At 47.0% G+C, this 12,916-nt stretch overlaps 1 protein-coding gene across 1 annotated transcript in view; it reads left to right on the top strand.

The window, feature by feature from the left end:
• Positions 1-12,916, top strand: part of RBM19 (RNA binding motif protein 19) — a gene marked incomplete at both ends in the record, with an annotated part of 61,835 nt that overhangs the window by 12,659 nt on the left and 36,260 nt on the right. Inside the window, 5 exons of the mRNA XM_082007948.1 lie at positions 863-1,020; positions 2,325-2,385; positions 4,144-4,223; positions 5,453-5,508; positions 6,731-6,847. Coding sequence (XP_081864074.1) covers positions 863-1,020; positions 2,325-2,385; positions 4,144-4,223; positions 5,453-5,508; positions 6,731-6,847 — 472 coding nt within the window. The remainder of the gene's footprint in view (positions 1-862; positions 1,021-2,324; positions 2,386-4,143; positions 4,224-5,452; positions 5,509-6,730; positions 6,848-12,916) is intronic.

The raw sequence follows: 12,916 nt of genomic DNA, 5'->3' as shown, positions 1-12,916 counted from the left end.
ACATGTGCTCCGTAGCTTTGAGGCCTCTTCATCACATTAAGTACAGTAGAAATTATTACGCCATTTTAGACGTTGAGGAGGGAGGGGAATGGATGGATGTAGAGAGTCAAAATGCAGTTGCCAAAGTCTCTCTCCTTGCTAAGACCAGCTGCAAATACCAGCAGGCTTGCCCACTGATGCTGTACAGTATCCAGGTTTCTGTTAACTTCCCAGCTGTGGACAGGCACTCATGGCTCCATCGTGAGGCTTGGGTGCCCCAGAGGAAGCTGTTGTGCTGACTGCTGAATTGCAGCTTGATTACTTGCAAGATTTGTACAAAAATAGTGTGTGATGGTGTTGACCTGAGCAAGGTTTGTGGGTCACGGAGTACAAACCCATGGCTCTGGAAGTGTTAATGCTGTAGTGAAGACCGTTTAAGACCACAGCACAGCCTCTGTGCTGGGTGCAGTTCTTCATTGCCCTTCAGTATGTGCCTGGGCGTAACAGACCATATTCCTTCACATGCTGGTGGGGGTGTTATTTCACATCCTGCAGATACGTATTGGAAAGAGATGAGGTTTCAGAGCATTGCAGAAGGATGCTCAAGCAAGTTTGGGGCCCCTTGCCTAGTTCAGCAGGTGTCTGGCTGGGTTTGATGTGAGGGTGTCCAAGTGCTGGGGAAGCAGGTTTGTGGAGTTTCTACACTCAAAGAATAGGCAATATTTTAGTTTTCATAGAGATACGTTCATATACGGTGTGTTGAGCTTGCTTCAGTCTATGTCCAACCACAGAGCAGCTGTTCCTGCTGGAGTAGTGGGCAAGCTCCTCCAAAATTTGACTTTGTTACATCTTAGGAAGTAGGGATGATTATTTTTTCTTTCAGGTGATGACACTGACACAGCTCTAAAGGGCTCAGAGGAAACAGCAGCACAGGAAGAAGAGGAGGAAGAAGAGGAGGAGGAGGAAGAAGAAAGCATTCCTGGGTGTACCTTGTTCATCAAAAACCTGAACTTTGCCACCACGGAAGACACACTGAAGGAGGTAAGACATAAGCGAGGAGGGCGAATCAGGTTTTGCTTAGCACAGTCTGCTCAGGTGGTGCAGGAGGGGGTTGAGTGTGTAGTTGAGGGCCAGACTGAGATGCCTGGTGGAGTAAATCCCCTACTCCCAACATGGGCTATAAGAAAGGGCTCTATTCTGCTGCAGAAGGCAAGGGGCAAGCTGTTCTCCACCTCTGTTGTGCTGACGGTTAAGTCTTTAATGGAGTTAAATTGCAGCCAGTATGACCTAGTGGGAAATGAGGGAGCACTGGATGGTACTGGGACTGGGAACCTCTGCTTTGGGGTTTCAGGCGTCGGTTAACACAAACATATCTGAAACCGTTTTGATGGGGTTTAGCTCCACGTCAGGACAGGTGGAGACAGTGGGAAATAATTTTTAAGACTCCTCATTTCCCATGCTTTCTGTAATGCTTCTCCTTGGGACAAGCACTTGTGCAGCTGTGATACTGCTTTGTGTGTTAAGGCGATAAAGAAATAAATGATGGTTTCACAGAGATGTGCTTTTCATCTAAGCTGTTACCTTCACTGAGCTGTCTATGCTTTACCTTAGCAAAACACTTGGGAGAGATCGTAGCATTTCTAAAGCCATATAGGATATTAATAGCAAACTAGGGAAAAGCAACTGGAAGTTCCTGTCTCTGCCCCTTTTTGTAGCCACGTGAAAAGCCACGTTTCATGGCCCAAGAATGTTGGTGCAATGTCAGTCCATCCTAGACCCATGCTTCTTCACCTTGGGACTGCGGTACTAGTAGACACCCTGTCCTAGTCTGGTCTGGGGACAAATGTAGCTGTTCAGAGGAGGAGTGGGACTTGTACCCTCTTCTTTTTCTGCTTCCTGGCTGCAGTTTTATGGGGGAGTTGAATAGATGACTTGTCACTGTAGGGCAGCCCCTCCTGCATCTTTGGAAGGAGCTGTATTCAAGGGACATCATAGGAGTCACCTGCCACTAAGGCCCTCGCCTGGATGTGAGGGCGTGTGTACTCAAGAACATCCGTAGTGTTCTTCCAGAGCCATCCCAGATCTCTCTGCAGTTTCCGAGGAGTGGTGGAGGATTTCTGGGAACATGTGTATTAATTTCTTTAAAAGCCCGCGCGTGTGTGGGTGTATATTTGTACAAAAATAATTTTCTAAGCCGCAGCTGCGCTGACTGCTTGTCAGGTGAGCGCTGGGGGGAGGTGGGCCTGCGAGCGTGCGCTCCTGGCTCTGGAAGAGGGGCCACATTGTCACTCGAATTGTAAGCCTGTGACAAAGGGAACTGAATCACGTGTCCAAATTCCTTGCAGACGTTCTCCAAAGTGGGAGCTGTGAAGAGCTGCACAATATCCAAGAAGAAAGACAAAACAGGTACTCTAGATGTTGCTGTTCAATTCCTTCCCTCGGCTGGTCTCTGAGGGCTCAGGTGTGGCATTGCTTTAGCATTCATCTGGCTGAGCATTTGTGTTCTCGTTGGCAAAATCCTTAATATTTCTAGAAGTGTGCCTGTTGAAATGGCTGAAAGCAGCAACCAAAGATACCCTGGGGTTCAGTCTAGGAAGTTCAGCTAGCATAATTATATAATTATGGAATTTGTGGAGACGTGGCCTTCTCCTGAGATCAGGATAGAGAAGCCAACTCCTTCAGGATCATAGAAAAGAGCGGGATGCAAGTTGAAAGGAACCGGTGCGCTGCGATGATTAAACCTGTGCATGACGTGCTTTATCCGGGATCTTCAAGGATGCCTGGCTGAATACTGTGCTGAGTGGGCTTCGTTTGCCTTCTGCCTGCCAGATTCAAACCCGGCAGGCTGCAGCAACGAGTGGCTATGCCTGTTGCGTTGACTGCACTCGCTTTCTGGGCGGCTGGACAGGGAAGAGTTTGCTTAAGGCAAATGCTGGCTGGATGGGCTGTGTCGTCTTTCCAGATTTTGGGCTAGGGAGTTGCACAGCTTTATGGGATTTTGCCTTAATAGGGCTCCTCCTGCATGGGATGCTTGAAAACTCGGATCCACTGAAAGAAAAAGAAATAAAGCAAGCTCTTCGGTACCGCTCACATTTCCGGCTGCAGGCATGCTCATGACCAGACAACAGCATTTGAGCCTAGGCCGATCTCATACCACCTACCAAAGCGATCGCCTTCTGTCACCATGGGGTGATCTCTATAGCCTGCAACCATTGAGGTTTTGAAGGTGGAAACTGGGTGTTATGGTTTTGCTTGTGGATTTTTCCTTTTCTCACCCAGCCTTATTTATGGCTCTCAGAAAGGTCACTGTGTTCCTCAGAAGTGTGGCATGACCGTGGGTGCTGCAAACCTTTGCTGTGCAGGGAAGTGTAATAGATGTCGTCTCCTTTGGCAAGGAACCTGCAGCTGCCCACCCAGGTTTATAAAAATGTTTGCTCCTTTTGTGCCTTGCAGACCTCCAAGGCACTTTGTCTTTCAAATGAAATGCAGGGCTTGCACTTGGTGATGGTGGGGAATACAGCACGTGCCAGTCTAAACTGGAACAGATCTCAGATGCTCAGCTCCCAGCACTAGTCAGTACTGACTGCTTGTCAGGTGTTGGGCAAAAGGAATTTCTGAAGGGCCTGCAGGTTAGAAGTGTCTCCTCTGGGGACCAGACTGCAACGTGCATATTGCCATCCTGCAACAGTCGTCACAGGTGTTTCTGGGTAGTTGGCAAATTTTCCAAATGAAAGTCTCATTTCACTCATGAGGAAATAATCCTGTGTATGAACAAATGTTCGTGTATCCATAAGGGGATCGCTTACCCTGACTATGGCTGGCGGTTGTTTTGTAGGACTTAGTGTTTTATTTAAGGAGGTTGCACTGAAATTATGCAAAGCAAAAAATCTGTTTTGCATGCCACATTGGTTATCTCCTCTTTGACATCAGCATCAAAACAAGCTGTTCTAGAGCAGCGTCTTGCTCAAAACAGATCAGTAAGGGATGCTCATGAGGAGCGTCAGAGTCAGGGCGTGGGCAGGCTGGACCCTTTGCTTGGGGTATTTGGTTTTTTCCCCCCAATTTTTGGCAATCAGCATTTGCTTCTCATTTGTTTTTAAATCTTCTGCTTAATATCGTCACTATTTCCTTCTAGCTCAATGAGTCCCCTTTCTCTTCTGACAGGCGCTTTGCTTTCAATGGGCTTTGGATTTGTGGAATACAAGAAGCCAGAGAGCGCCCAGAAAGCCCTGCGCCAGCTCCAGGTAAGCTTAAGCATTGTCGGTCCAGGTTTCTTTCCGGAGAGAGTGGGCAAAGGCTTGGAAGAACTGTGAGGTTCAAAATGTAGCCGAAGACGTCAGTGCTAAGGGTTACACTGTGCAGATGGAGAAGCCTCCAAAATGGGCCAGGTTTGTGAGGAAGGAGGGTGTGTAAAGGGACAAAACCTCATGCAGAAGAGTGGTTCCTAGTGCTGATCCAAACAGAGGTGGTAGAAAATGTGCAATGATTGAAATTTAATGGGTTTATTCCGCTAGGTTCCCTTTGTAGAGGTAGCAGAGACCCAGGCCCCTACTCCCAATGAGAATAAATACTGCTTTACTGTTTAGCGCTGCAGAGCTCAGCTCTGAATCTGCCATTGCTTCAGGGTCTTCTAGCTTCCTGCCTTCCCCATTACACATGCCACAGGGTTTGGCTGCACTCCGAAGGAATAAATCAGTCCCTCTGTCGCTAGAACAGTGAGTGATGCCTTTCTAGGCAGATGTGAACGAATTGTTCTGTGTAATCTGTGCACGTTCAGTCACCACAATCCATGAGTCTCACCTTCAACAGGTGGTCATTTTGCATTCCACAGCCTAGGTAGTCTTGGGGTAGATGTGATTCTCCACCCTTTTGAAAGGCAGAATCCTGGGGAGGAGAGAAAGCAGGAAAACAGATATTTTGTGGAGGGAGCGGACAGCAGGGCTCCAGGATCCCGACCTCAGTGTCGTGCCTTTGCATGTCATGTGCCCTGTCAGGGCTGGTAAGGCTGGAGGCTGCTTGTTTTTGGTGCTGAACTGCAGGAAATTCTTTGAGCCGCAGGAAGCAAGAGATAGAAGACTTTCTGGCTGCTGATGGCCAGTGAGACATCCTTGGCTCATTCCAGAACAAATAAGACAGTGACTGCCTTGAAGAGTTTGCAGTCTAGAAGGAGAGGAAGCCATAGCCCAGGGCAGTGAAGTGACTCATCTTTGCCAGTTTAGTGGCAGAGCTGAGGCTGGTGGACAGCGAGGTCAGGGATGGTAGCTGCTGTTTCAGTCAGTCAAGCTATCTCCAACCTCCTATCAGAAGCCTTGCCTTGCATGTGTCATGTTCAACAGAGAAAACCTTTGGTAGGCATAAGGGGAGGAATATATGGGAAAGGGCAAGATGTGAAATGCTGTGCTTGTATCCTGGAAGCTTGGAAGCTGTTCTGACTTTGTTTTTTTGGTTGTTGTTTCTTTGTTTTAACTTCTAGGGCTGCTCTGTAGATGGCCATAAGCTGGAAGTTAAAATCTCGGAGAGAGCTGTCAGGTAAAGCTTATGCTTCACCTCTGTAGCATGGTTACATTTAAGCTGTAGTAATGCTTGGTAGGTTCTTACCTAGCATCTCTAAATCACCCACAATCCTCCCTCCACTATCCTCATCGGTAGTGCTCTGACTGTTGAACACATCAGCCTTTGTTGTGACTTCGGAGTCACTTCAGTCAGTCTCACTTGAAAAGAAAAAAATGATGAATAGCTGGTGCGAAGGCGTTCACTCACTCAGTGACATATTTCCAGTTACAATCCCTAAGCAGCATGCAGTAGTGGGACCCCAAAAACGAGCCCAAAGTGAGAACCAGGCACTTGAGTTTTCTTCCATGCTCAAGGAGGAAGCTCCTCTAAAACCTCTGCTTTGGTGACAGCTTGGTCAGCATTGCAAAATCAACTGATAGCCCAAGTTCCAGTGGGTTTAAAGAGTTTCTGAAGACAAATATTCTCTGGGTAATGAAATCTTGTACCCTAGTTCATCAGGGAGAACGGGGGCTTAAGAATAATGTTCTGCTGCCAATTCTGATCAAATCAAGACAAATACAGGTTTCTTTCTTGCTTGAAAAAAAATAATATGGATTTAACTTCCTTTGTTTGGGCAGTCAGGTGCAGACAAGATGGTTACTTGTGGATGAATTTACCCGGAGTTCGAGTCCTGCTTTTCAGGGTTTCCTTCCTAGTTTTTAATCGGTACAGAATCTTCTAAGTGCAAAGTTGAAAATCAATCCAGATGTTTGAAGGTGAATGTTGGCACCTAAAAACTGTCCTTTAGACACTTTGGAAACCCTACTGGAGGAGGTATCTCTGAAATGTCAAAATTTATTTGACAATCTGGTCCCTGGAAACAGGAGGCAGTCTGACAGCTCCCTGTCTGCACTTCTTATTTCAATTCTTTAATAAACCATTTTCATCTGTCTTGATTTTTAAAATCCCTTCAGTAGGTATCCTTCCTACAATGCGGAATGCTTTGCTTTATGAAATAAGATGCTGTGTTTTGTCTTAGGTAAATTCTTATCTTGTCCAAATGCAATACAGTCACTTAAATTCACTCCTCCTCCGTGTACTGTATGAAATTTCCGTTGTCACTAGTAAGATGCCAGCAAGGATGTCGATGTGAGCTAGCTGGCTCGTTTTTCTGCATTCCTAACTTTGAAGGAGCCAGACTGCATTGCGTGTTTTGCTGCACGGTGGTCCTTACCTGCCCTTTCTGTTGACTTTGTAGACCCGCTGTGAAATCATCCCGGAAGAAACAAACCGTAAAGAAGCAGAAGACTTCCAAAATCTTGGTCCGAAACATCCCGTTCCAGGCCACTGTCAGGGAAATCAAAGAACTCTTCAGGTAGGAAAGCGCTTTCTGTCCGGCCTGCAAAGTGCTCTGGCCTAGAGCTGGTATGATTTTCATATGGGATCTTGCTATCAGGTTGTAGATAGTATGAGTTTTGGGGTTTTTTTGTGGAACGAGCCATTTACTGAACATAAATACGAATGGCTCGGCATGTTATACCAGTATAGAAATTGTGCTGGTGAGACAGAGATCACATAAGCCAGCGCTTTGGCCAGAGCCACTGTGAGCTGTCAGACCTGGTGGCCCACCGCCGTGCAGCAGATATCTGCGGAGCTTGGAGATCTCCCCGCCTGTTGAGTACATGACATAGCGTTGGATATTTTTTTTTTAACTCTTGCCTGAAAGGCGTGCAGCAGCTTTCTTGGTGCTCGGCACACCGGGCAGGCGAGGAGCAGCCAGAGCCGCTGCAGCCAGCCAGTGTGAGAGGTTTTAGCTGGAGCTGGCTCCCTCCTCCATCTGTCTTGCCCACACGATGGTGTAGCTGCTTCCCGCCATGGAGGGAGCACTTACATATTGCCTTCCCTTCCACGAGTGTTTTGCTGTGCGTGCTTCACGTGCTCGGTGGGATGTTGCCTTGCGGTCGGCAGCCCTGTGTGTGTAAGGGTGCAGGACTGTGCTGCCTGTAATACCCTCTGCGGCAAGAAGTAACTTGTCAGCCGTGAGACCTGCCTGGGATAGTGCTGAGCGGTGAATAGGGATTTGGGGATCCCAGCCCACATTCTTCTGTGCGCTGGCTGATCTGTTTTCTTTGTATCCTCAGCCTCCTGTGCAGTGACTTGTAAAGTCTTGTAATGTATCCTGGAACAGAGATGAAACTTTGTAAAATACAGCATATGGCATCTTTTCTGCTCCCAGGACGAGAATCTTTTGCTCACTGATGCAGTGCCATGGTCACTGTTCCGCTGTTGGCTTGCGGAAGGAATTTGGGGGAATTGGTGCCCAGCTCTACCTGTCGGTTTTTCCCATCCGCAAAATAAGGGTGATAGCTCACATCTGCAGGGCACGGTGAAGTACTATGTCAGGAGGTGGCTTTTCTGTGTGGGTCTGTCTAAGCAGAAGGCAGATGCTTTCATCTGGTCAGAGCCGTGGCATTTCTTTCCAAAGGGACTGAGTTGAGGAATTGCTTAACCCTTTGAAACCTCCCCAGACCACGCAGTGAAAACTGCCTGGCGAGGAGCCATGGGGCAGTGATTTTTTTTTTTTTTTTTCTTGGGTGCAGGGGAAATGATGCATTTCCCCATACGCAGTGAATTCTGCCTATTTTACCAGCGTGTGATGTTCTCCTCACTTGACCACAGGTAAGGACAGTGGTTCCCGTGCGGCTGGTACTGGCCTGTTTTCTTGCAGGATGTAAGGTGGTGAGGAAAGAGCTGTGTGTTGCCGACACTGTTTTGGGGTGAGCTCTGGGGATTTGACTGGACACAGACCATGACTTGGCTCTTGGATATGCAGCGTTGGAAGCGTGACAATAGGCACAATGTGAAGATGCCTGTAGAAGAGAAGAAAGGGTTTTCTTGCTTGTGCTCTGCAGCTTGGATGCTTTTGCTTCAACGCTGCCCTGAAAGGCCCTACTGAAACAGGGCAAAAAAACCTGGAGTTCCAAGTTGCTGTGCTGAGTTTTCTTAGCACATGGGGCACGGCTAATTTAACACCCAGCACTGCGTGGCTACGGTCGTGACCTTCGTAAAGCTGGAGCAAACAAAACCAGGGGGATCTATTTGCCTTCTAGGGCCCTGGGTTAAGTTCAAGGAGTTGGGAGGCTTATGTATGTCACGAGGACAGACAAGGCCAGCAGAGACTGTGGGGGGTTTGGCACATTTTTTTCCTCCTGTCTTGTCTAGCACCTTAGTGCTGTGGAGAGGAGGGGTAGAGGAGCAGCCTGATTAATATGGCAAGGAACATGCAGCTGCTAGCCGCGTGCGCTGTTGACAGCGTTCTCGGAGTGATGCGTGAACATCAGTTTCATTTACCTAGGATATTCAGAGATGCGTGTTTTATCCTCAAAACAAAAGCCAGCGGCTTGGGGGGGGACCCACAATCCTCCCTCCACCCCTGCCATCCCTCCTTCCCTTCAGAGTGGCTAAAACTAGGCATGACGGAGCGCTACTAAACACTTCATCCTCCTAGATTGGTTTTTTGTGGTTTTAAATCAGATGCCTTTGCTCTGGAGCCTTTAGCTCTTTCTGCATTTAGGAACCTGTCTTATTTGTATTTCGTTATTTATTTATTTGGAATTGCGAACAATTACTTGGCAGCAGAGGCGGCACGGATGGCATGGCTGCAGGGGGCACTCTTAGCCTGCCCAGGAAAGCCTGGCTGGGGACCACCGCGCCGGGGACCGCCAGCCTGGGGACAGCAAGGGACCGCCGGGCATCGCCACGCAGGGCAGCAGCCCTGGGCCTACGGAGGGTGGGAAGCTTCACAGGGCGAGCATCTCCTCTATTGTTTCACAGGCTCAAAAAACACTTTTCCAGCCCTGCAGCTGGTGTTGGCTCCCAACCTGCTTCCCTCTGTGCTTGCCTTTTTTTTTTTCCCTTTTTTTTTTTTTGCAGTTGCCCAGGCAGGAGAAAATTTAATAAATAAATATACATACGCACACACCCCAGATATATGTGTGTATTTTTATATATATAGTGTGTGTGTGTATGTATGTTTATATATAATATATATAGTGTGTGTGTGTGTATATTACCCCAGACAAATATATATAACCCCAAACAAATACTCTCATGTTTTGAGCTTTGTCAAGGAGCTGTGTCTTCCTTTTTAAATGGCTCTGCACTAGGTGTTAATGACACTGGAACAGCAAAACAAGGAAGTTGGGTGTTTTGAATAGTGCATTTTGGAAGCTGCTGTACCTGTGCTGCTCAGCAATGGCAGTTCAGGAAATTCTGCCATGGTTGTCTTTACGCTTTTTAAGATCATTGTTTATGGATCCATTGCTTAAATGCTTAGACTTGCCCTGTACCATCATTCATGTTCTTGCAGCAGCCGAAAGTAGACTCTAGCTGTCTTGTGTGTGCCCTCGCTTGCTGTTGCCCTTCGCTGGCTGCTTCGAGTGATCTGTACAAACCATGGGGAAAGGCTCTGCACCGTCCTCTGGGCTGGACCTCGCTGTGGTTTGGAGGCGGTTGGTGACACATGTGTTCCCATTGCATGATCGCATGCGTCCTCTGCACCAGCAGGTTTTGGGAAGCCATGTTCCCCAGGAGTTTCCTGCTGCCCATCCCTGGCAGCAAGGTGGATCCCTGGGAGGAAGGAGGCCAGCCAGTTGCTTCGGAAAGGTCTATGAGTGAGTGTAAAACTCAAATTGATTTTTTTTTTTTTTTTCCCCAAGCTCAGAGTTTGCAGGAGATTCAAAGCAAATGAGTTTCTTTTAAGTTTGGAGTTTGGGGGATATAAGGTCTAATTCTCAGGCTGGAGAAAGATGATGCTTAATTTTCTCTGTACAGGAGTCTCAAATGCTCTGGTTAACAGCTAAAGTCCTCTGCCTGCCAAATAAATGCCTTGTTGCAAGGCTCCATGAGCCTTAGGTGCTGCCCATGTTCCACACCGGACATGATGGCTCTGCCGGGGTGTGTAGCACTGGTTCAGAGCGTGTCTTGCCATCTTCTGCTGGAGGTGTTAGCCTCTCTCGCACTGTCAGGGGATTTTTTTTTTTTTTTCTTTTTTTGAGACCCAATAGGTGTTATTTTCTTCAGAGGGAGAAATGCTTTTCAATTATAGGGGCTGGTTTTGGGCTAGGTGTGAAGATTTAGCTTTTGTGGGTGTGTTGGTTTTTTCCCCTCATTTTTGTTCTTTATTAGATTCTGCTCTTATCTTTACTACCTGGAAAAATAACAAAAGACAAATGGTCCTTAGTTCTTTCTGGAGAGCCATAGTTAGGGGGGGAGAGACAAAGAGATTGATATCCCATGAAGGCTGCTAATTTTTGCTACCAAATTGGGGGGCTTTTATGGCAAGATTTTTTTTCAAAAGGAACTCTAGATGTGGCAAGCTGAATTGGAGATCTGTGAAAGGCCACATTTTCACAGATTGGAGCTCTGGCAATTTCTGAAAATTAGGCTTCTTCAAAATCTATCACATTAGATCCATGCAGCCTTCATTTGAAGTCCCAATTAACTATTTGTTTCATAGTTCTCTCTTCCATCCTCCTTCCCCTTCTCTGCACCAACTTTCATGAATATTAAAAATAAGGCTGTTTTGCAGTTGGCATATAACATTTCAAGGAGATGTGTGGTTTATTTTCCCCAAAGGGGGGACAATTAGATTTAGAAAAAGACTTCTTAAAGATTTCTACCCAATCAAATGCAACCTGAGGGACAGATAACATAGAAAGTCTACCTAGACTTTGACATACCTGATGCTTATACTACCGAAGGAAGCCGTTATTAGGGTTGCATCTCAAGTAGTATGTTTTGCAGCTGGCATTGTTTCCTCTTTTCTTTGCAAAATACATCTGAGAACTTACTGTTGGGTCTGTATCTAGAAATTCTCCTAAAATTGCAATGACCATCACTTCCAACCCTCCTCTGCCAATCAGTTGTGGTAGACCCCAACCCTCAAAATTCAGAGGGAGATCAGATGTCAGCACTGAGTGTGGAAGGTGTTTTAATGTCCGTCTGGCCATCCCTTGCCTTTCACCTGTAGGAACTGAATTCAAACACATTGTGTAAAGCTGTTAAATCGCAAAATTATTATCACCTGAGAGACTGGACTTTAGTTTGACTAAAGAAGCAGCTAGAAGAAAAAGCAATTGAAAGGTTTGCCAGAGCACAGAACAGGTTATCGTGTGCATTTATCTCCGTATTCTGATTTTTCTGTAAAGAAAGTAATGCTGCTTCTTGTGAAGACCTTCGGGGGTGGGTGTCTCTTTTAATTTTAACCACTTTGCTGACTATTTTCTCCGTCTTGACAAAGACGTGGCATTTATTGCATCTGGCAAAACAAGTGCCTGGGACTGATGAGGAGAAAACAGATCTATTCCCTCTGATAGAGGGTAAAAGTGAAGAGACAGCCAGTGGGACAAGACTTTGGAGTCATGTCTCTTCTAGAAGAAAAATCTCTGAAGAAAGATATGGTGGATAAACTGGCAGAGATATTTTTTTAAAGGCAGTCTTTATGAAGTTAATTTTATAAGATGATGCCTTTCACTTCTTCTGACCTATTATAATAAAGTGTAGTTATCGGAATGGGCTTTTCATTTCCCATTACAAAGGACACGGTGGTATAATGAATCCGTCTGCCAGACATGCTTGCTGTTCACACCTTTCTCCCACTAATGGAGTCTACATGACTGGAGACAATTTCTCCTTCCCAGAGTAACGTTGCCCTGTTGAAGCCACGGAAATCTCTGCTAGTGAAAGGCAGAGGAGGAAAAAAATTAGTCCGTTCTTTGTTAAGCAAGTGCTGGGCAGTATTAATTGGAATATTCAGTGCAAACAGCCCTAGGATACACAATGCTGCAAGCATTGCCTGCTGAACAGTCTAATGTCAGATTACTCTCCAAGTGGTGCTTTTGCTTTTAAAACTCTAGATGTTGTGCTAGAAATGTTTCAAAATCTACTGCTGCTGCTTCTTGTGCTTAAAATGTTTCTCCCTGTGCTTCCCCCCCTGCGGTTAGATGGCCCATGAATGTGGGGGGAGCGGCAGAAGTCACAGTGAGCACCTCCTCGTGGTGTGAGGGTCTGCTGGAGGTAGGATGGGGGCTGCACAACTGCAGCTGGGGGCAATGGAGCTGGTGGGTGGGATGTTGGGGAGAAGCCCCAGCAGCTGTTGAGCCCGTGCTGGAGGTCCGGTCTGGATGGGTGGGACAGGCTGAGTGATTCCCAGTGACCACGGGTGCGCTGGTCTGCCTGTTCTTTCCGCCATCCCACCACATCAGCAGATCTGTTCTGGGTGAGACACCTCCTCCTGGCCAGATCACCTGCTTAGCTCCTTCATGTCTTCATGCTGAGAGTGATGTCCCCCAGTGCATTCTGCACCCTCCTGTGAAAAGCCGAAGCGTGGCTCTTTCTCCACCGTTCGATGGCTGGAAACTGCCCCCAGCACCCTACAGGGTCT

Source organism: Phaethon aethereus, assembly GCF_964289735.1.
Source record: "Phaethon aethereus genome assembly, chromosome: 17".
Lineage (NCBI taxonomy): Eukaryota > Metazoa > Chordata > Aves > Phaethontiformes > Phaethontidae > Phaethon > Phaethon aethereus.
The sequence above is the reverse complement of the archived record's forward strand: the minus strand, read 5'-3'. Positions and strand labels throughout refer to the sequence as shown.